The sequence below is a fragment of the Bubalus kerabau genome, chromosome 4, assembly GCF_029407905.1.
Source record: "Bubalus kerabau isolate K-KA32 ecotype Philippines breed swamp buffalo chromosome 4, PCC_UOA_SB_1v2, whole genome shotgun sequence".
Lineage (NCBI taxonomy): Eukaryota > Metazoa > Chordata > Mammalia > Artiodactyla > Bovidae > Bubalus > Bubalus kerabau.
This window is the reverse complement of record NC_073627.1, coordinates 103,804,682-103,828,965: the sequence shown is the minus strand read 5'-3', so window position 1 is coordinate 103,828,965 and position 24,284 is coordinate 103,804,682. Positions and strand designations below refer to the sequence as shown.

General features: G+C 36.0%; 1 protein-coding gene across 1 annotated transcript in view; it reads left to right on the top strand.

The window, feature by feature from the left end:
* The window catches only part of UHRF2 (ubiquitin like with PHD and ring finger domains 2), a 73,029-nt gene that overhangs the window by 39,088 nt on the left and 9,657 nt on the right, over positions 1-24,284 (top strand). The window contains exons 5-11 of the mRNA XM_055578125.1: positions 7,099-7,208; positions 9,092-9,278; positions 14,842-14,965; positions 15,363-15,470; positions 18,260-18,364; positions 20,239-20,345; positions 23,722-23,884. Of these exons, the coding sequence (XP_055434100.1) occupies positions 7,099-7,208; positions 9,092-9,278; positions 14,842-14,965; positions 15,363-15,470; positions 18,260-18,364; positions 20,239-20,345; positions 23,722-23,884 (904 nt within the window). The remainder of the gene's footprint in view (positions 1-7,098; positions 7,209-9,091; positions 9,279-14,841; positions 14,966-15,362; positions 15,471-18,259; positions 18,365-20,238; positions 20,346-23,721; positions 23,885-24,284) is intronic.

The following is a 24,284-nucleotide window of genomic DNA, read 5'->3' as shown; positions in this document are numbered from 1 at the left end:
TAGCTCAGTCGTGGCCGACTCTTTATGATCCCATGAACTGCAGCACACTAGGCCTCCCTGTCCATCACCAACTCCCGGAGTTTACTCAGACTCATTTCTGTTGAGTCTGTGATGAGACATCCAACCATCTCATTCTCTTCTCCCACCTTCAATCTTTCTCAGCATCAGGGTCTTTTCAAATGAATCAGTTCTTTGCATCAGGTGGCCAAAGTGTTGGAGTTTCAGCTTCAACATCAGTCCTTCCTATGAATATTCAGGACTGATTTCCTTTAGGATGGACTGGTTGGATCTCCTTGCTGTCCAAGGGACTCTCGAGTCTTCTCCAACACCACAGTTCAAAAGCATCAATTCTTCGGTGCTTAGCTTTCTTAATAGTCCAACTCTCACATCTATACATGACTACTGGAAAAGCTTCATATCTAGCTTTGACTAGACAGACCTTTGTTGGCAAAGTAATATGTCTGCTTTTTAATAATCTATCTAGGTTGGTCATAACTTTTCCAAGGAGCAAGCATCTTTTAATTTCATGACTGCAGTAACCATCTGCAGTGATTTTGGAGCCCCCCAAAATAAAGTCTGTCACTATTTCCACTGTTTCCCCATCTCTTTGCCATGAAGTGATGGGACCAGATGCCGTGATCTTCGTTTTCTAAATGTTGAGCTTTAAGCCAACTTCTTCACTCCTCTTTCACTTTCATCAAGAGGCTTTTTAGTTCCTCTTCACTTTCTGCCATAAGGGTGGTGTCATCTGCATATCTGAGGTTCTTGAGATTTCTCCCAGCAATCTTGATTCCAGCTTGTGTTTCATCCCGCCCAGCGTTTCTCATGATGTACTCTGCATAGATGTTAAATAAGCAGGGTGACAATATACAGCCTTGACATACTCCTTTCCCTATTTGGAACCAGTCTGTTGTTCCATGTCCAGTTCTAACTGTTGCTTCTTGACCTGCATACAGATTTCTCAGGAGGCAGGTCAGGTGGTCTGGTACACCTTAGACTTAAACAATTGTATGTCAGTTATATCTCAGTAAAACATGGAGTGGAACAGAGCGGAGAAACTTCTCCCTACTCATAGAACATAAAGATATTCTCCATTATTACCGTATAAAAGCTTAATACCAGCTTTCTTTAGCTCTTTAATCCACTTGAAGTAGGTTTTTTGGCACAATGTGAGGTAAACATTAGACTTGCCTTAATACATGTGAATAATCATTTTTCCTGGCATCATCATTTAAAAGGCCATTCATCCATCTGATCTCTATTTTGTGTCATCGGTTTGTTTTGTATATCCTTACATAAGTTTCATACTTTCATAATATGACAGAGCATTCTAGTCATCTTGGTAACATCTACATAAAAACCATTAGGAATTTGATAGGTACAGGATTAAATCTAATTATGAGTGTGATTTCTTTGCATTTATTTAGGTCTTTAATATGATTTTGTCATGTTTTTTATTAGGTTAGGCATGTGCACTCAGTAGTGTCTGACTCTGTGATCCCATGGACTGTAGCCACCCCCAGGCTCCTCTGTCCATGAGATTCTCTGGGCAAGAATAATGGAATAGGTTGCCATTTCCTTCTCAAGGGGATTTTCCCAACCCAGGGATTGAACCCAGGTCCCTGTGTCTTCTGCATTGGTAGATGGATTCTTTACCCCTGGTGCCACCTGGGAAGCCCTTTTTATTAGATTGGACCGTATGAAATGTTTTTATAGATTCAAAATATTTGAATGTTGACAATTATATGACAGCCTGGTAGAATTCTGTCCAGAGGTCTGATCTTATGTGTCTTTTATTCTTATTTAGCCTCAGGTACCACTTGTTGTTATAAGTAAATAAATTTCATTTTTCTTTCTTACTGGTATGTAAATAACCTTTGATTTTTGGATCCATTAGCTTTACTAGAGTTATTAATTTTAATTTACATGTAGGTTGTTTTGGGGTTTTTATGATTGTAATCATAATCTGTGAATTATGTTTGTGTTAGTCACTCAGTCATGTCCGACTCTTTGTGATCCCACAGACTATAGCCTGCCAGGCTTCTCTGTCCATGGAATTTCCCAGGCAAGAATACTGGAGTGGTTTGCCATTCCCTTCTCCATGAATTACATTTATGTGTTCTTTTTCCTTTGATCTCTAACTTTGTCTTCATTCACCAGTTGCCGCTTGGTTGTTAGAAGGAGGTGGTGAGAGTAGGTATCTTTTTTTTTTCCACACTGATTGCCAAGAAAAAACTTTGTTGAACATTTTACTAATACTTATAATGTTTGACAGGTATTTTGTAGGTATGCTTTCCTGGATTTGGCTTGACAGTATTTTGTGTAGGATTTTTCCATTTGGGTTAGTGAGTGAAATCTGTATATTATCTTTCCTATCTAGCTATCCTTTACAAATTATGTTGATTTTATAAAAATAGTGTGCTGTAGTATTTTTCTATTTTATGGTAGAATTTTGTGTCCTTTTCTTGAATGGTTATTAGAACTTCTCAGTTAAGGTCTTTGGGGCTGAGTTTTGTTTGTACAAAGTTGTTGGTTGTTTTTTTTTTTTCCCCCTGTAATGATTATATAGAACTATAAGGTGCAAAGGAAGAAGCAAATAGACGACATGATTTTTAATCTGCCTTGGAGATTTGATAAGGGAACTTGGAGTTAAAGTTCATTATTTTTTCTAATTTTTAATGTGAGTACCAAAAGGTGAATATGCTTAAACTATCTAGTTAACACATTCTATTTTTCAGTTGTCATTTGTTTCTATTTGAGCTTTGAAGAAAATAGAAGTCTAGGGTTTAAATCCATTTTTCAAACTTGTGTTCACTTACTCTTGTTTACTTACTACTATATAAAATTATACTAGATTAGAGTTTCCTAAGTAGAATTTGAATCCTATAGCAAAAAAAAAAAAAAATTTAACCTCAAACTATGAATATACTTACCATATTCTGCATCTTTTTTATAGGGTTTCATTTACTAAATTTTATCTATACTTGTTTATCATAACATCTCTAGTGATGATTTTATTATTGAATGTACCATTTTTACAGAATGTAAACTTGATGTCCATATCAAGTTATAAATCAAAGTTTACTGTATTCCAACCGTATTGGCCTCCTTATGTTGCTTAATCATACAAACATGCTCCTGTTTCAGAGCCTTTGCCCTTGACCATTTCCTCTTACCGGTCTACTCCACACCGGTATTCATTTGACTGGCTTTGTCTTTTGTTTTATTTCTTTATTCAAACATCACTTTGAAAGACAACTTTCTTGATCATGCTATGTAAAATCATACACACCCGGCATGGGTTACTTAAATTCTCCTTTAGTCTAACTGAATTTCTTTATGACACTGATTATCACCTGACATTTATTATTCTCTCTTGCCCTACTTGTATTATTAGGTTCCTATTATTGCTGTAACAAATTACCACAGACTTTAGTGGCTTAAATTGGAGAAGGCAATGGCAACCCACTCCAGTACTCTTGTCTGGAAAATCCCAAGGACAGAGGAGCCTGGTAGGCTGCAGTCCATGGGGTTGCGAAGAGTTGGACACGACTGAGTGACTTCACTTTCGTGCATTGGAGAAGGAAATGGCAACCCACTCCAGTGTTCTTACCTGGAGAATCCTAGGGTTGGCGGAGCCTGGTGGGCTGTCGTCTGTGGTGTCACACAGGGTCAGACATGACTGAAGCGACTTAGCAGCAGCAGCAATGGCTTAAATAATACAACTTATTATTTTACAGTTCTGTAAGGCAGAAGACTTACAAATTTCACTGGGCTAAAAGTATCAACAGGGGGTTGTGTTCTGTTTTGGACACTCTGAAAAAAAATATAGTTCCTTGCCTTTTTAAGATTTTAGGGGTTTGCCAGTTCCTTGGCCTATGGCCTACTTCCTCCATTTTTAAAGCCAACAAAGTTGTATCTTTGACTATTCGTTTTTAGTCACATCTTCCTTCAGGCTCTTTCTTCCCTCTTCTACTTTCAAGATCCCCCATGATTACCTTTGGTCTATCTATATAATCCTATTTAAAGGTTATTAACTTCATAATGTCTGCAGCGTCCCTTTTGCCATGTAAGGTAATATATTCATAGGTTCCTGGGCTGATAACAGGTATCTTTGGGGCATATTATTTTGCTAGTCATACCACTAGACTGTTAATGTTTTGATTTTTGTTTTTGTTGCTGTTTGCTGCTGTATGTCAGACCCTGTTCTAAGAACTAGTTAAAATAGATATTCAGGAAATATTTCATAGAATCTGAAATTAACTTTTCTGTATTTTGACATCTATGAAATTGGGGTGTATCTTAAAATTGCTATTGGACTGACTAAAGTTGGGTTCTTTCAGATACTTGATTTTACTTTTACTAGTTATCTTGGCGTGCCGTCTAACTTGAAGTTAAATTTTCTATATCTAGAAATAGGACTAAAGGAGAAAGTATAATATGTAATGTCTTTATGGATAGTATGTAACAGCTTTATGGTCTGACACTATAGCTATAACTGTAATACATGGAAGAAATATGCAAAGAAATTTTAAAGTATTTTCTAGAATCCTAATGATAACTGGTGAAAATGTCTTATGTGTAACGTGGAATAAAGCAAAAAAGTACTTATAGCATTCTCGTTTAGGCATCCCTGGTGTCTTTGAGAACTAGGATTTTCTGATTGTGAAAGAAAAGAGAAACAGATAAATAATTGCTTTGTCAAAAGCAAACTTACCCTTCAGTCCTGAATTTGAACAGAAAGTGTTTGCATGAACTCATGAGGTATCTTGTATATGTATTAATGTGTGTGTCTCAATTTTGTAGGTTTGTCCACTAAAAAGACCTGAAAATAGCAATCAGTCCAGTTGCAGTAAGCTTTTTAGCACCTAAATTGTGGTCTTGAAATAACCATTTCCTCCTAAAAGAAGGCTTCCCGGATAGCTCAGCTGGTAAAAAATCCACCTGCAATGCAGGAGACCCTGGTTCGATTCCTGGCTTGGGAAGTTCCCCTGTGAAGGGTTAGGCTCACCCATTGCAGTATTCTTGGGCTTCCCTGGTGGCTCAGACAGTAAAGAATCTGCCTGGAATGCGGGAGACCTGGGTTCAATCCCTGGGTTGGGAAGATCCCATGGAGGAGGGCATGGCCACCCACTCCAGTATTCTTAACTGGAGAAGCCCCATGGACAAAGGAGCCTGGCAGGCTACAGTCCATGAGGTCGCAAAGAGCCAGACATGACTGAGCGACTTAAGTGCACACACACACACGCACGCACACCCCCTAAAAAACCAGGCTTCATTGGAGATAAGACGACAGGCTACAGGCAGAAATGTACCAGAAGAACTAGGGACATCTTGTCTCACAGATAACAAGAAAGCCCACAAAGACTGCTAAACTCTTGTCAGAAAGCTTTGAGAGTCAACTGGCTGAAGATGAGACAGTTTGACCATCATTAAGGCAAATAATAACTAAAGTGGATTGAAACACCTCAAATATGTAAACTCATAGTAATATGGAAACTGGTCACCTACATAGAATGTTTGAGAGCTTTTTTTTTTTTTTAACTGCTAAAGAAAGTATTCCATTTGTATTTGTTAAATGAGCTATACCACTGAGTTACCAAATAATTGATGTGGTCATGTTTTTCTTTATGGAATTATTTCAGCCATAAAGTGAAAAGGGAGTGAAAGAACTAGAATATCAACATTATCCAATCCCCAGTGAATTAATCTAGTCATTGAGCGTCTGTGGCTGCTATCATCATAGGAAAAGACAACTAAATAATTAGGTGCTTACTGATGAAAATAGACCTGTAGATGATTTTACTCAAAAAATGAACCTATTTGAGTAAACATTGAGAGGAAGGGTTGGTGGTTTTATTCTATAAAGAGCCAGATAGTGAATAGTTTAACCTTTGGCCGCCAGATGGTCTCTGTCACAACTCAATTCTGCTGCCGTAGCATGAAACCAGCTATAGAGAATACATAAACGAATAGGCATAGCTGTATTCCAGTAAAACTGGAACACATTTTTTAAAACATGCCTCAAAGCCACAGTTTTTGACCTTTTCACCAGACCAACTACTGATTTACTGGAAACACAAATGACAGAAAAAAACTGAAATGAACTTAGGGAATTCAGATATCAAAATCAAAACCATGGGAAACTGTAGGACAAATGGTGGGGGTTCATCAACAAGTTATAAGGGAAAAGATTGGGAATTTAGTTTTTGAAACAGAACTATATCATATACTTAGGGAGGAAGACAGGTGAAAAGATTGAAGAAAATTAAGGTAAAGGTGACTCATGGGAGGGAGTGAAGAGGTTTTGACTTGGAGGGAGGATGTGAAGTGCTGAGGGAGTTGATAGTCCTGTCTCTTGTCATGGTTGATTACAAGGATATGTGCCTTTTAATTGGCTAAACTATACATCTATCTATAAATTTTCTGCATTTGTTTGCATTCTACATTAGAAGTTTTAAAAGAAAGGTGAAATATTTGAAAAAGTCACCAAGCAAATAGTAACCAAAAAAACCAAAGGTACACTTGTGATACAAAATGCGTTAGTAGAGATAGAAATACATTTCATAAGAACATTTAAGTATTCTTAGTCTGTATGTACCCAATAATATATCTTCAAAAATATAAAGCAAAATTTGGTAGATTAAAAGGAGAATTATATAAATCTATAGTTATGGCAAGAAACTTTGAAGTATATGCAAATAGCTATAAATATGTCTGTGAAAAATATGGCTTAGTATTTGAAAGACTTTTCTTTGTAATGAGGTCATCTGTTTACTCAGAAATATGCATATTTATTGGAAATATGTTTAAATCTTTTGTTTTAATTGGGAGTATAATTTTACCTTTAAATTTACAAGATAGGTGTCTTCTCACCAAATGATCTAAGTCTTGATTTTTTTTCCCCCTAATATTAAAGTTACATTTTAACTTCAAATATTAATCACTGGACTTTTCCTACTGTTGGAAACAGTAATTCAGTGATTAGAATAGCTATTACCCCATTTTTAGTAGTGTTCAGTGAGTTTTGAAACTGACTTTTAATTACTGTTTGCATATGGTTTATATTTTGCTGACCTTTGTTCCTTTTTTAAACAGGGGTTCTGAAGGAAAATTAAATGACTGTCAGATAAGATTCATAAATGAAATCTTCAAGATCGAGAAACCTGGAGCCCATCCTCTTTCATTGGCAGATGGAAAGTTTCTAAGTATGGATCTTTCTTATGGGCGGAGACTGCATGTATTGTTCAGGATTGCTGTTTTGACTGGCCAGGGAATGACTTTTGAGGAAGTACAAAACTAAAAACCATACAAATTGATTTTCAAGACAACCATTTTGATACAAGATCAATTTGGTTTAATGGATTTTTCTCAAATGATAAAATTTGTTTTCAAAGAGTATTTTCTCATCTTGGCATTTTATTGCCATTTTCTTGCTGTTTCCTTTATTATAGTCTGTCCAGATAAAAAACTCACTTTGGTAATGTGGCCATTTAAGATTAATAGTTAATAATGAGGCTTATTTTTATACTAGTAGTGCCTGAGAAGAATAATGCTGGTTGAACCCTGAATTTCTGGGAGGTAATGAATGGTTTATGTAATTGTTAGAATGTAGCCTCATCTCCTCATTGTATGTAACGTAATTTCATGCAGCTAGTTGGTAACAAAGGTAGGACTAAATTCTAAGTCTTTTCCTTCATAGTTCAATTTCTATCTTTCCAAATAGGTTACAGTGTCTCATACTCTGTTAATTCTGATTTGTGTGTGTGTGTGTGTGGAGAACAATTCATTGAGCTTTTGCCATATGTCGATGTCAATGTCTCATATATTCTGGCAAAAGAAATATTCAAGATTAAAGAGTCCTGCATATCCTCTTCTTACCCATAGTTGTGCAGAATTAGAGCAAGACAAATCCTTTAACAGATTAATAACTAGACTTCCATGTTACTGGTTTAAGCCATACTCGTTTTTTGAGATTGCAATGCTAAATACATCTAGACTTGAATTAAGAACTTTAAGGCGTACTGTGTATGATTGTATGGTTATATTCTAGGAATAAGGGTAACTTGTTAAGTAAATTTGTTTAATATGACTTGCTCTCAGTAAAACACAAAAGAAAAATTAACTAGGTTTTTCTTGTGTTTTCTCTGTCAGTATATCTGCTTGTATATGTTCTTTGCCTAATGCTAATCATGTTATAGCTACGACTTTGAACTTCTGTGTAAGGAAACCATTTCAGAGCCACAGCCAGACTGCCATTGATCACTCTCTAAACCAGAAATCTAAACATACCTTTGGCAACATGTCATTCTAGACATCTTTCTGTATCTGTATAATTCATCTTTGTGTGTTTATACAGTTCTGTATAAAAAATTTATTCTGCAGTTTCATTTTTTAATATATTTGGCTATCTATATTATAGTTCTTATAAATTTACCTCATTTTTCATAAAATTTATCCAACTGTTACTCTTTTGATACTTAAATTTAACTTGATGTTAGTGAGCATTACTATAAGACTTTTGTGTATATATATGTTTATTTTATAATTTCAAATGAACATTTTGGCAAAAATTATTTTGGATTTAGATGGGAGAGACTGGCAGAGGAGGGGTGGGCAATAAGTGGAACCTGTTAGTTGCCAGAATTCTGAACCAACTGATAAGTAAGATTAAAAAAAATCAACTGTTAGTACTGTATTTACTAATAAAGAGTATGTTGGGGGCATAGCAAAACCAAAATGGATTTGCTGACTTCTAACAGGTATACCCCTCCTAATTTAGTCCACTTGGGGAAAGGTTTGGATCTACAGAACAGATGATACCTAACACTTCTGTTTCAGAACAACTTTGTTCAGTTATTTCACTGGAAATTGTAATATATCTAATGATGCCCCATGAGTTAACTGCATTACCCCTATGCATCTTGATGCACATTTGGGAAATAGTAAAGTCTTGCACTGAATTATTCCATATGGTTCTTTTTGTTTAAAAAAAAAAGCTGTGTGCTATTCTCATGGGTTTTTCTTTATAAGATTCATAGACATAAAAATGATTTTAAGACTGGGCTTGCTATAATTTTGTTCTTAATAGGGAAAAATGACCCTGAATGTGACTCCTGTGGTGGAGACCCAAATAAGAAATGCCGTTCTTGCTCCTGTCATGTATGTGGTGGAAAACAGGAACCCAACATGCAAGTTCTATGTGATGAATGTAACATGGCCTATCATATTTACTGCCTGAATCCTCCTTTGGATAAGGTCCCTGAAGAGGAATACTGGTATGATTATCAGGGGATTTTTGTTGTTACTATGTAAGAATTGAATGTGCAATATGTATTTGAAACCCCAAAAGTAGATTTCTAAAGATACAAAAGTGTAAGAGGTGGATTTATTGAGAGAGATACATGTCTTCTCTTGGCAGAGATGCGGTCCATCTCAGAAGACGAGTGGCCTACATAATGTATACTGAAGTGCTTAAAATTGTATAACTAATGGTTGTTTGGCATTGGTACCTTTATTCAGTTACTACAACAGCTTCTGAACTGATCTCTCACTCCGTTTTTTAATCCCTCCAGTCCTTTCTCCAATATGAGTCTGTGTTCTTTCAAAAATGCAGATTTGGTAATGACTCCTTTGCTTCAGATGCTTTACATTACTGTAGAGAGCCTTGCACAGTGTTTTTTAGTTGATTTTTCCCACTGTATCTCTTACCACTTTCCTCTTTTATTTTCCCAAGTGGTCCCTAGATGGCTTCATGCAATAATGAGACTAAATACCAAGCAAATGGTTCAGAATTTATATTTTCAGACCCAGCCATACCTGAACTTTATGTTCCTGTATTCAACTGCTTGCTTGACTAGTATTACAAAATTAGTGACTCCAAGTGGAGATCTTGATGTCCACAAACATGTCCACTGAAATACTACTCCTCACTCAAACATCAGTAAATAATATCATTGTCTCATCCACCTGTTGAGGAAAAAGCTGAATTTCATTTAAATTCTCTCTTCTCCTTCATCACATACTCTACATCCAATAACATCAGCAAATCTTACAGTTCTACTCTCATTACCCAGTTCAGCCACCATCTGTACCCTGAACTGTATGCGTGTGTGCATGTATGCTCAGTTGTGTCTGATTCTACCACCTCATGGACTGTAGCCTGCCAGGCTCCTTTGTCCATGGAATTTTTCAGGCAAGAGTACTGGAGTGGGTTGCCGTTTCCTTCTCTGGGATCTTTGTAACCCAGGAATTGAACCTGAGTCTCTGGCATCTCCTGCATTGACAAGTGGATTCTTTACCAGCTGAATCACTAGGAACTCTATAGTAAATGCACAGCTAGTCTTCTTGCTTTCACATTGTCTACCAGCTATCCTTCCTGCCATAGCAGCAGAATGATCTAAATCCTGAATCAGAATACTCACCTGTTTAAAATCCCTAATGTCTTCCTGTTGAATTTAGGATAAAATCTAAACCCTTGCCATCTGTGAACCGACTTCTGCCTACTTTTAATGTTCTTCAGAACATACCATTCCTTATTATGCCTCAGGACCTTTACACTTAATGTCTCTTTGCTTGGACTCTTGATAGGTTTGGCTCTTCTAATCTCATCTGGAATAGCACTAACCCTGATGTATTTCCTTTATCAGTCAGTTCAGTTGCTCAGTCGTGACCAATTATTTGCAACCCCATGGACTGCAGCACACCAGGCCTCCCTGTCCATCACCAACTCCCAGAGTCTGCTCAAACTCATGTCCATTGACTTGGTGATGCCATCCAACCATCTCATCCTCTGTTGTCCCCTTCTTCTCCTGCCCTCAATCTTTCCCAGCAATGAGGGTCTTTTCCACTGAGTCAGTTCTTCACATGAGATGGCCAAAGTATTGGCGTTTCAGCTTCAGCATCAGTCCTTCCAATGAATATTCAGGACTGATTTCCTTTAGAATGGACTGGTTGGATCACCTTACAGTCCAAGGGACTGTGAAGAGTCTTTTCCAATATCACAGTCCAAAAGCATCAATTCTTTGGCGCTCAGCTTTGTTTATAGTCCAACTCTCACATCCATATGGAGAAGGAAATGGCAACCCACTCCAGTATTCTTGCCTAGAGAATTCCATGGACAGAAGAGCCTGGTGGGCTGCTGACCATGGGGTTGCACGAAGTCAGACAAACTGAAGCGACTTAGCATGCATCACATCCATACTTGACTACTGGAAAAACCAAAGCTTTGACTAAGCAGACCTTTGTTGGCAAAGTAATGTCTTTGCTTTTTAATAAGCTGTCTAGGTTGGTCATAATTTTCCTTACAAGGAGCAAGCGTCTTTTAATTTCATGGCTGTAGTATTTTTTGGAGCCCCAAAAAATAAAGTAAGCCACTGTTTCCCCTGTTTCCCCATCTATTTACCATGAAGTGATGGGACCAGATGCCATGATCTTAGTTTTCTCAATGTTGAGTTTTAAGCCAACGCTTTCACTCTCCTCTTTCACTTTCATCAAGAGACATTTTGGTTCTTCGCTTTCTGCCATAAGGTTTCTGTCATCTATTTATCTGAGGTTATTGATATTTCTCCCAGCAATCTTGATTCCAGCTTGTGCTTCTTCCAGCCCAGTGTTTCTCATGATGTACCATATATATAAGTTAAATAAGCAGGGTGACAATACATAACCTTAATGTACTCCTTTTCCTATCTGGAACCAGTCTGTTGTTCCATGTCCAGTTCTAACTGTTGCTTCCTGACCTGCATATAGGTATCTCAAGAGGCAGGTCAGGTGGTCTGTATTCCCATCTCTTTCAGAATTTTCCACGGTTTGTTGTGGTCCACACAGTCAAAGGCTTTGGCGTAGTCAATAAAGCAGAAGTAGATATTTTTCTGGAACTGTCTTACTTTTTCGATGATCCAGTGGATGTTGGCAATTTGATCTCTGGTTCTTCTGCCTTTTCTAAATCCAGCTTGAACATCTGGAAGTTCACAGTTCACGTGCTGTTGAAGCCTGGCTTGGACAATTTTGAGCAATACTTTACTATCATCTGAGATGAGCACGATTGTGTGGTAGTTTGAACATTCTTTGGCATTGCCTTTCTTTGGGATTGGAATGAAAATTGACCTTTTCCAGTCCTGTGGCCACTGCTGAGTTTTCCAATTTGCTGGCATATTGAGTGAAGCACTTTAACAGCATCATCTTTCAGGATTTGTAATAGCTCAACTGGAATTCCATCACCTCCACTAGCTTTGTTCACAGTGACGCTTCCTAAGGCCCACTTGACTTCACATTCTGGGATGTCTGGCTCTAGGTCAGTGATCACACCATCATGATTATCTGGGTCGTGAACATCTTTTTTGTGCAGTTCTTCTGTGTATTCTTGCCACCTCTTCTTAATATCTTCTGCTTCTGTTAGGTCCATACCATTTCTGTCCTTTATTGTGCCCATCTTTGCATGAAATGTTCCCTTGGTATCTCTAACTTTTTTGAAGAGATCTCTAGACTTGCCCATTCTATTGTTTTCCTCTATTTCTTTGCATTGATCGCTGAGGAAGGCTTTCTTATCTCTCCTTGCTATTCTTTGTAACTCTGCATTCAAATGGGTATATCTTTCCTTTTCTCCTTTGCCTTTCACTTCTCTTCTTTTCACAGCTATTTGTAAGGCCTCCTCAGACAACCATTTTGCCTTTCTGCATTTATTTTTATTAGGGATCGTCTTGCTCCCTGTCTCCTGTACAATGGCATAAACCTCCATTCATAGTTCTTCAGGCATTCTATCAGATCTAATCCCTTGAATCTATTTGTCATTTCCAGTGTATAATCATAAGGGAATTGATTTAGGTCATACCTGAATAGTCTAGTGGTTTTCCCTACTTTCTTCAATTTAACTCTAAATTTGGCAATAAGGAGTTCATGGTCTGAGCCACAGTCAGTTCCCTGTCTTGTTTTTGCTGACTGTATAGAGTTTCTCCATCTTTGGCTGTAAAGAATATAATCAGTCTGATTTCGGTGTTGACCATCTGGTGATGTCCATGTGTAGTGTTCTCTTGTGTTGTTGAAAGAGGGTGTTTGCTATGACCAATGCGTTCTCTTGGCAAAACTCTATTAGCCTTTGCCCTGCTTAATTCTGTACTCCAAGGCCAAATTTGCCTGTTACTCCAGGTATTTCTTTTATACCTTTATATTTATGTTATAGCACTTACCATTTTCTGAAATTGATTCCTTGTGTGTACTAGTTTTCCTTAACTATTTACAAATATTTTAATCACAAATATTTATCCCTATCCAGTGCCAAAATAGTTCCTGGATTCATAACAAACCTGATGAAGAGATGGATCCTAGGGATGACTATAATTAGAGGACTCTTAGATTACTCTGTGAAGTGTTTCTACCTCATATTGAGGTCCTTAACCTTACATCTTTTCTACTTCTCCAAATCACATTGTCTGGATATTTAGTCTCTGAACTCATTTTCTCATTAGAGATGATACCTGCTTTCACCATAAGATCTTTGATAAAATTATAGTTAGAAGGTTGGCATATCAGGTAAAACAGTCTTTCTTAAATTAATTTTTGGAAGTGTTCCTGATTTCCAGATTAGTAGGGATTTTACTTGATAATATTCATTGCCTTATCACACATAATTTTGCCTTGGATTTATTTCTATATCTCACTGTCCAGCTAATTTTCTCAAGGTCTGAATTGTCTACATATCTTGTCTATAGTACTAAACGTAACATCTCATAATTAGGTATTCACAATTAACTAGTGGGTATAGATATCCTCATCTTTGTGAAAATATAGAAAAAGAAATCTAAGATTAATGGGTGGAATGGCAAGTTGATCTTTGGATATACCCAAAGTTTCCATTTCTTTGTGACTCAAAAATAGCCCCATTTATTATATATATATATATATATATACTCATGCTTTGCTTTTCAAAAATGATAACAAGGCAGCCTATAATGATGTATACGTTACAGTGGGCTTCCCTGGTGGCTCAGGTAAAGAATCTGCCTGCCAGTGCAGGAGACACAGGTTTGATTCCTGGGTCAAGAAGATCCCCTGGAGAAGGAAATGGCAACCCACCCTGGTATTCTTGCCTGGGAAATCCCATGGACAGAGGAACCTGGCAGGCTACAGTCATGGGGTTTCAGAGCTGGACATGGCTTAGTGACTAAACAACAACAAACAACCCAAGTTACAGTAGAGTGACAACCACAAATAGGCTAAAGGATAAACAACTGTAGAGAATTAAAATTGAGCTAGAGACAAACATCCTTTAATCCAGTATACTTGTTATAATTGGCTATAGATTTTTTACTTTGAAAATTGTAATTCAGATGGGGAGATATATCAGTTGCCATGGTTCATTGTTCAGTCTAGAATCATCTATTCTTACCATTTTTGTTTTAATGGTAAAAAGTTGAATGATGTCTACGTTGAGAATTAGTGATAAGATCCGAGTTTATGGTGCCATTTGGATTGGACAGCCTTGTTTGGCTTGTGTACTGAATTTGATAATAAAATATTAAGTTCTCTAAAAGAATGGAAAGTTTAATCATTAAATATTTTGGAAAGTTTAGTACTGAAATGCCAACTGAAACTCGAATATGCACTAAGTATTCAGTTCAGTTGCTCAATCGTGTCCGACTCTTTGCGACCCCATGAATCTCAGCACGCTAGGCCTCCCTGTCCATCACCAACTCCTGGAATTCACTCAGACTCACGTCCATCGAGTCAGTGATGCCATCCAGCCACTAAGTATTACACATCTTAAAAGTTATTCTAAACTAGAAAGGCCATTATTTGTTATTGACATTAATATATTATCAAAATTCTTTTTTTTTTTTTTTAAAGGTATTGTCCTTCCTGTAAAACTGATTCTAGTGAAGTTGTAAAGGCTGGTGAAAGGCTCAAGATGAGTAAAAAGAAAGCCAAGATGCCATCAGCTAGTACTGAAAGCCGAAGAGATTGGGGCAGGGTAAAGAAGGAAGTCTTTTTCTTCCTAGCTATAATGTTTATAACTGTAATGCAAGTTACAATGTTTCGATTCCAGTAGTAGTAATGATATAAGTGATAATCTGAAATGTTAACAAATAACAATATTGACTAATCATATACATTGTTGGGATGTGCCTGATGGCCCAGTGGTTAAGTCTCTGCTCTTCCACTGCAAAGGGTATGAATTCAATTCCTGGTTGGGGAACTAAGATCCTGCATGCTGAGCAGTGTGGCCCCCAAAAAAACGGAAAAAAAAATTGTTAAATATCAATCATAAATTGTAGAGTTTTATTTTATCTGCAGTTTATGGGGATTGAGGGCTTTCTTTAAGATTTAAAATAACTGATTTCTCAAACAACTTGTTTGGTACCTTGTAGGGAATGGCCTGTGTTGGTCGCACTAGAGAATGTACTATTGTTCCTTCCAATCATTATGGACCTATTCCTGGAGTTCCTGTTGGATCAACTTGGAGATTTAGAGTTCAGGTATGTTTCTGATTGGCTTAGTCAAAAGAGTAAAATTGGGTATACCTCACATTGTAGCAGTGTTAGTGTTAGTTGATTCTAAGTGAACTAACGTAGGTAGTATCATATGGCATTCACTTTTTAAAATGAACAATTTCCTGTAGGATAATTAGGCACTTCCTCATAGCTTAGCAGACAGAGGAACATAACATCGTGGACTTGGGCATTATCTTAGCCTTTGTATCACTTTGTTTTATTTTTCTGTTATTGTTATACTCGTTAAAGTTATTATTCAATATTCTGAAGAATTTTCCTTGCCCAAAATGCAATATTTGAAATAGATCTTCCGTCATGCAGTAAGTTCTCATTTAATGTTATTGATCTGCAAGGAAGCTCACTTAGATAATATTTTCTTTGGCAATTATTCTTCTCAGTGAATATTAAGATACTGGTCAGAAGAAATGTCAGACAGTCCAAGGATTCGATTACTTCCCTTTTTCTCTTGAAGAAGACTCTTGTAGTTTTCTAATTTCTTCTTTAGAAAGATAATTTTTTCATTGTGGAAAATTTAATGTGGGGGAAAAAAAATCTCTTAGTTTCCAGTTAGACAGGATTCTAAACTTTCAAGAGCTGAATAGTGCTGGTGCTTAGAACTTTGATGAAATTTTATGATTAAAATAATGTAATACATATACTTAGCTTGAAATGTTGAATACTAGTGTATGATTTATATTTTAAAAACCTACTCTCTTAACCCATTTTCTATTTCTAAAAGACAGTCACGTTAAAATTACTTCTGAATTTACCTCCTTATATCTAAATAACATATGGCTTTTGTCTGTATTTTGGTTTTGTTAACCTCTTTCTGTGGAAGACAGGCATTTAGTTTAACAAGTACTGTGTTTTTTACAAATGGAAAGTTTTTGGCAACCCTTTGTCCAACAGGTCTATTGGTCTATTGGTGCCATTTTTCTGATAGCATTTTAAAATTAAGGTATGTACATTTTTTGGACATAATGCTATCAAGCACTTAAGACTACAATATAGTGTAAATCGTGGCTTTTTTATGTACTGGGAACCCAGAAAATTCATGTGGCTTGCTCTCTTGTGATATTCACTTTACTGCAGTGGTCTGGAACCAAACCTGGAATATCTCTGAGGTATGCCTGTGCAATAATATTTTTTTTTTTATACTATGCATTATTGATAATATTTATATATAAAATAAAAGTTATAAAATACACTTCATTTTAATCGCTCAGTTGAGTCTGACTGTTTGCAACCACATGGACTGCAGCATGCCAGGCTTCCCTGTCCATCACCAACTCCCACTTAATTGTCTTGTTCTTTGGTTATTTTTTTTGTTTTTAATTTTTTTTCTTTTTGTATACCTGTCATTCATTCCCAAATTCTAAAAACCTCATTAATATGGTCTAAGATGACTTTGAAGCCATTAACTTGAGCAACTAGAAGGATAGATCTGCAGTTTAAGAAATAGGGAAGATTCAGCACAGATATATTTTTGGGGTTGTTCATAAAGCTGAGAATCAGATGGTCCTTGCTTCTAAATTACTTGGTATTTCTAAGACCTAAATCCAGGTTCTGTTGTTTTTATCATCTTCTCATTGACTTCTAATGTACCTCTTTACCCAGCCCACTATACAGGCTTGGATTTCAGTTTCCCTTACTCTGAGAACAATTGTGTAATAAGCAAATGAATAGAATACTTCTCTTGGGGAGTTTGAAGTACATGAAGAAGTGACACTTAGTTTAAGTGAGCCAGAATTAAAGGTATTTGGGGAAATGTAGTAAGCCCATTGCAATAAACTAAAAATGAGTGCCATGTTTGAGTATTACTGAGTAGTTGGGCTTAGATGTATAAATTCCATAAAGAAGAAACTGGATATAAGGATGAGAAAGTAGGTAGGAGCCCAGTTGAGAGAAGGTAACATATAATACTTAACTTGGGCTTGATATACTATTATGACCATTTAATACATGTTAAGCAGTTGAAAATTAAAAGCAGATTTGTTCTTTAAAGGGTTATTCTGTTTTTGATGGGTAGAAGGAATTTGAAGGAACAAAGCTGGAGGCAGTGAAAAGGGGTATGTTTTTTAAGTATTCATGACTCAAATTAGAATTATATCAGTGAATGTGGAAAATGATGGATTTGAGAAGATTAGGAAATCAAATCAGCAATATTTACAACCAGATGGGTTTGAAGAATACAGAAAAATGAGGCTGAAATAACTGTTGCCTGTCTGACTTGACTGGGCTTCTGCCTGCAATGCAGGAAAACCTGGGTTCAATCCCTGGGTCCGGAAGATCCCCTGGAGAAGGGAATGGCAACCCACTCCAGTATTCTTGCCTGGAGAATTCCATGGACTGAGGAGCCTGGTGGGCTACAGTCCATGGGTTGCAGGGTCAGACATGACTGAGCGACTAACAGTTTCACTTTGACTTGACTAGGGAACAGTACCATAATGAAAGATGAGAAATGAGGAGTTCTGGAATACTGATAGTAAAGTATTTTTCACCTGAATTGAGCTGGAATTACACAGGATGATGATTATTTAATAGTTATTTTGAAACTCAAAATTCTAGGCCTGAGCAGTTTTACGAGTCATTACTTCAGTACCTGAGGAATATATAGTTGGGGAGAAGTCAAGTCTGAGCAAAACATGGAATTCTGGGTGACATTCGGTTCTTAGTTGGAAGCTTTTAGGATACAGTAACATATGTGAAACCATTTTGTAAATGTAACTTAATGAACTGTTTGAAGGTATTTTGAGTCTCACTTGATGTTATAGGTGAGTGAAGCAGGTGTCCATCGACCCCATGTTGGTGGAATTCACGGTCGGAGTAATGATGGCGCTTACTCGCTCGTCCTGGCTGGTGGATTTGCAGATGAAGTAGTAAGTCATGATGCAACCTTGTTCTTTAGAACCTGTCTTGATTATTCAGTAAAATACAGAAGCTTTGTCCAGGATAAATCCCATCTCTTTTAGCATCACTTTTGTGTTGAAGTGGTCAGTTCTATACAAGTAACATAGTAAATCAGTCAGCGTCTTTAATCATTGCATGTGCTGATTACTGCAATGAAAATAGTCACATTTTCTTTAGAGCTCATTTTAATTTGGAGATAATTGTAGATTGACAATTATTAGAAATAATACAAAAATGTCTGTGCCCTTTACTCAATTTCAGCCAACGGTAACATCTTGCAAAACTATAGCCCAATATCACAACCAGGATACTGACACTGCTATACATTCAGGACACAGAACATTTTCCTTGCTGCAAGGTCCCTCACATTGCCCTTTTTTAGCCATCATACTATTTCTGCTTCCCCAATATCCCTTAACTCTAGACAACCACTAATTTGTTGTCCATTTCTATAATTTTTGTCACTTAAACATTTTTTATAAATGGAATCTTCTAGTGTATAATCTTTGGGATTAGGTTTATTCAGTCAGCATAATCCTCATTGTGGCATGTGTCAATAGTTCATTCCTTTCTATTGCTCAGTAGTGTTCCATTGATATAGGTGTATCACAGTGTAACCATTCACCCATTGCAGCAAATAATGCTGCAATAAACATTTGTGTACAGGGGGTTTTGTGTGTATAAATATGAGTGTTTGTTTCTTTGGGATAAATGCCCAGAAGTGTAATTGCTGGGTTGTATGGTAGTTGCATGATTAGTTCCTTAAGAAACTGCTCGCCCCTCAAAAAAATGGGGAGGAAAAAAAAAACTGCCATTGTGAAGTCAATCCAGATACCATCTGTAAGACCGTATCTGATCAATTTAAGAAGTATTCTGGACTTTTTAATATGTACTTTTTATTAGACTTTCTTCAAATGATGTATACACTGAAGATGAATTCCTTAATGCCTTATTCCTTAAAATATAAACCTCAGTGTTGAATCAACAGTGTTTAACCCAAACCTCAGTTTGGATCTGCAAAGGGTCCCAAAAGTTTTAGGACATATAAAAACACTTAAAATCATGAAATTTTAGTTCTGATTCTTAGTCCAAAGGAAAAATTAGATGAAAAACCTTTATTACAAGCAAGAATGAAGTAAAAAGTATCATTATATTCAGTCTGAATCTTGCATTGAAGAACCACTATTAAGATAGCGTTAGTAGAAGTCATTTACATACTGATGGTTTTCTTAGTTTAAGTACTGAATCAGGTAGAAACTTAACAATAATGATATAAATTTGTAGTTAAATTCTTTTCTACCTTTATACTTAATTATATGCAGTTGTCTTACCCAAATATAACTTGGGTAAACCCATAGATTTTGAAATGTGAGGAACTTACAATGCTATTAGGATTATAAATTTGAAAGTTATCAGCAAACTTGGATATGGTATAGATTGCTGTTGAGAAATCAGTTTTGGAGTATTTATTAAAATGATGCCCTGTAAAGAACCTACAAACATAGTACTGATATATTTATTTTAATAACATTGAATTACATTAATATTCCCAACCTATAAGACCTTATTTTGTAACATTCTATAGATTATTTGTATATCACAAGAATAGCTATGTCTGGAGGTGTTGGAAGCTGTAATATTAAAATGAAATCTCTAGATCAAGTGATACACCTTGACGGTATATTACACACAAGACTATATTTGAATTTTCCCTTATTTTGGTAGATACCTTGAGAGAACATGTCAGCTTACAACGTCCTAACCAAAGTTCTGGCTATGAAATAAGAATGGGTGAAATCATACCTGGATTTAGATGTTTAATGCCAAAAATGTTCTTCTGCAGGACCGAGGTGATGAATTCACATACACTGGGAGTGGTGGTAAAAATCTTGCTGGTAATAAAAGAATTGGTGCACCATCGGCTGATCAAACATTAACAAACATGAACAGGTACTCTTTATTGTTGGAGTTTATAAAAATTGTTTAGAATTTGGGCTTTGTATTAACAGTTGGAATATAGGACTATAATTTATAACTTACACTGTAGAGAAGAATCCTAAAGTGTAAGTTAATATAGCTAAAATAAAAATCTTATTACCTGATTAGTATATAAATATTTACAAGCTTTTAACTTATTTTTATTTCTCTTTTTTAAATGACATAATTCCCAGTCTTAATACGTGTGCTTTGCATTTGGAAACATGTTGAAAACTTTAAAGAAAAGAAACCTATATAATTTAAGTGAAATTAAGGACAAAATGGCTTGCCTACTACCACATAGGTCAAATTTTGTTCTACTAAACACAAATTAATCTTTTAAAGTGACAGACTTCTTATTAGAAGAGACTAATGTGAAATAGGGTTATGTGTGGGAGCCACATTTATGTGCATGAAACATCAGATAATCAGAACTACACAAGGTGCTTTTAGAATTTATGTCTAAGTGTCTTAAAAAAAAATCATTATGAAAGAGCCACCTTGTGCTAACTTTATCGTATAGAAGTATTTATGATATTCCAGCTTCCATGGGAATATAAAGTTTAACTTCAAATGTTGTATTTTGTAAATGCATGCTAGCACCAGAAATAGATTAAGTGACCCAAACCGTCAGATAGCAATGACTACGTTGTAACTTGTCATAGTGATAATTTTGCAATGATAAAGTTGAAATTTTTTGTATTTTATTATTAAGAATATTTTGTGGAATATTGAATAAAAGTGAGTTTTGCTTTCCTAAGTCTAAATCACTCAGTTTTAAGTAGTGTGCCCTTAATTTCTGATTACCATGTGAAGAATATACTTTGTGGTTTCAAGACTTTTGTTGTATACCAAGTTATATAGAATCTGTTTTTATGTCTTCCTTCTATATTATTTCTGACAGTAGGATTATTATATTGAACCAGCAGAGGAGACAGGTCAGATTTGCTGGTGAAAACATTGTTGAGGTAGAAGTCTAGTCCCTATGCAGTCTTTTTCTAATGAGGAAGCAATTCTTTAGGAGGAATGATCTTAAAAAGAATTAGAAATATTTTGATGTGTATTGTCAATGTATCTTGAATTTGCAAAAGGGCTTTTTCATGTCAAATCTGAAAATTATATAATTTTTTTAAATAATAAGATTATTTGACTTGAATGAAACTTCCTTTGTAACTACCTGCACTTGTACATGAGAGTTTTTTTTCAAGCTTGGAAAAATCTAATAAGTATACCCTGTTTATCATATGTTACAATCTCAGAAAATAATTGACAGACAGTAAAAATGTCTATATTAATAAGGAAGGTAGTGAAAATGAAATAGTAACTCAGAGGACAATTCAGGATTAACTCATCACAGAGATGCTAACATTCCTTCAGTTAACTCATACACTGAGCTGTGCGTACGCCTTGTGATTGTAAAGACCTCTTTGGCAAAGATACCTGTGTGTCTTACTATAAACATGAAAACTGGAGTAAAAGACCCTTAGCTTTGACCCATAGTATATTCTTTCCTGGAGTGTATATGGTCTAATTCCTTTTTGCTTCTCTACTGAGAGGTAGTTTGATACCTGCTCCTTGCTTTTAAGAAGTTTGTTCCTATTTCTTCTCAGCTCTTCCACTTTATGAAACTGAAAAGGGCAGCAGGTAACCTGACCATCCTTTATCGGGATAATTAGAGGCAACCGATTGAGCTGTGAACAGAGTAATGGAAAAGCCTTTTGTTTTGCCTAGTTTCATCCTCTTGGACTCTTTACACAGACTTGAACAGACTGCACACTTACATGAAACTGGAAGTGAGTTAATAATCCCAGTTAGTGGTGGCAGTCATTATGATGGAAGTTACCTGTGGCACCAAAGCATTCTACTCATTAACAGGAAGATAGTACATATCTCTATCTCAGTTCTTTTAGGGGATGAAGTATATGTATCTCAGTAGATATTCCATAAATAATACCAATGCTGGAATTGATGGCTACAGTTTCTTCTACCTGACAGGGTTTTAATGCATTTCCCATTTGAGATTTTAACCAAAAAATGATAACTTGATGAGTTTTAATGACACCTAAAAAATTTTTTTATAACAAAACACTTAAGTTCATTTAACTATGATAGAGATTATAATAGATTAGTCATTTAGTCTTAATTTTTTTTTTGAGCCTGCATAAAAAGAACTATACCCTGGAAAAAAGTATTTTGTTCATATCTGATTTTACCAGATATCAGGGGAGGGTGTCTCGATATTTATTTTTTAACCTTAAATATTTTCAGTGGATTCTTTCCACTTAAGTTAGGATACAGGTGTCTTACAGAGGAATCCTCAACCTCACGGATCTCATGCCTGATGATCTGAAGGTGGAGTTGATGTGATAATAATAGAAATAAAATGTGCAATAAATGGAATGTGCTTGAATCATCCTGAAACTATCCTCCCCACCCCCATTCCATGGGAAAATTGTGTCCCATGAAACGGGTCTCTAGTGCCAAATAGGTTGGCTACCACTATCTTAGAGGAAAAATACTAACTTTAAATAGTTCTAGTTTGTCTTTTGGAGGGCAGGACTATGTTTCCCCAAGAAAGGTCTTCTAACATCTAATAACCTTACTGATTAGTTACTACGAGATGAGTACACATACTAAGGAAGGTTCAGCTAAATCAAGTGCTGCTTCCAGCTCAGGGTTCCTCCTTGTTCATGTGTCATCAGTAAAATGTAGTGATCTTGAGCAGCCAAAAATCTTTATTGTCATGATTTAGCACAGGTATTTGAATGCTTCAGTTTTATTTAAACTTATCTTTTTACTGGAAATCTTTAAAGGATATCTTCATATTAAACTTGTTCTTTATTATCTTGTAAACTTTAAGGAATCTCTGTCTGGAATATGGAAAGTAGACCAAGAAAGGTCATTTGTATCTTGCAGACAAATTTATTTTTCTGGATTTCTTTCTACATTATTCCAACAATTTAACCTTATTCCCTTATCAAAAATAATGATTACAGCAGTCAACTTGCTTTAGTTTTCCAACTTTCTCCCTTCCCTCAACGTTATTTAAAGAAAATTCCATGTATTTCTAGTTGTTTTCTATTATACGTGGCACAGATGTTATTACTTTCAGAAGAACCCTACAGGCTATCTGAGAACCAATCCCCTGGCTTGGGGGTGACATCAGAAAACTGATTTGTCTTCTCTGCTGGTGGGGGAAAGCATAATCCTATTATCTGGAATAATATGGAAAGAATCATAGAATCTTAACCATCAGGTAAGGCATAATTCACCTTTTAAGTTAGCTAATGATGTGATTATATACTTGAAGAAAGATTACTTGGTATAAAGACTTTGTTTTATTTTTTAGGGCATTGGCCCTAAACTGTGATGCTCCATTGGATGATAAAATTGGAGCAGAGTCTCGGAATTGGAGAGCTGGTAAGCCAGTCAGAGTGATACGCAGTTTTAAAGGGAGGAAGATCAGCAAATATGCTCCTGAAGAAGGCAACAGATATGATGGCATTTATAAGGTGCTCTATCTGGCATGACATCTTGTTAGTCATTCTTCCTGGGCTTTCAAGACAGGGTTGCCACAGGGAACTGCTCTACTGTGGGTGGGCTAAAGGAAACAATAGACCTTCTTAGTTGGTCTTTCTACTTTTTCTAGAAATAAAACATGCACAAAATGAGCTCTTAATTTTGATACTTGTCTTTTAAGACTTACCTGAAGTCTCTAAAGGCAAAGTTATATTTGGGGTTAAGTTTTTTATAAGTGATATTCTTTTATGATAAAACTGTTCAAATAACTTGGCCATTGTAAATATTGGATTCTTATATCTTCCAGAATGATTCTAACTAATAGATTTTTCAAAGTAGAGCACATTATAATTTTAAAATAGGATGCATTCTTTGTTTTAAAAACGAAGGCAT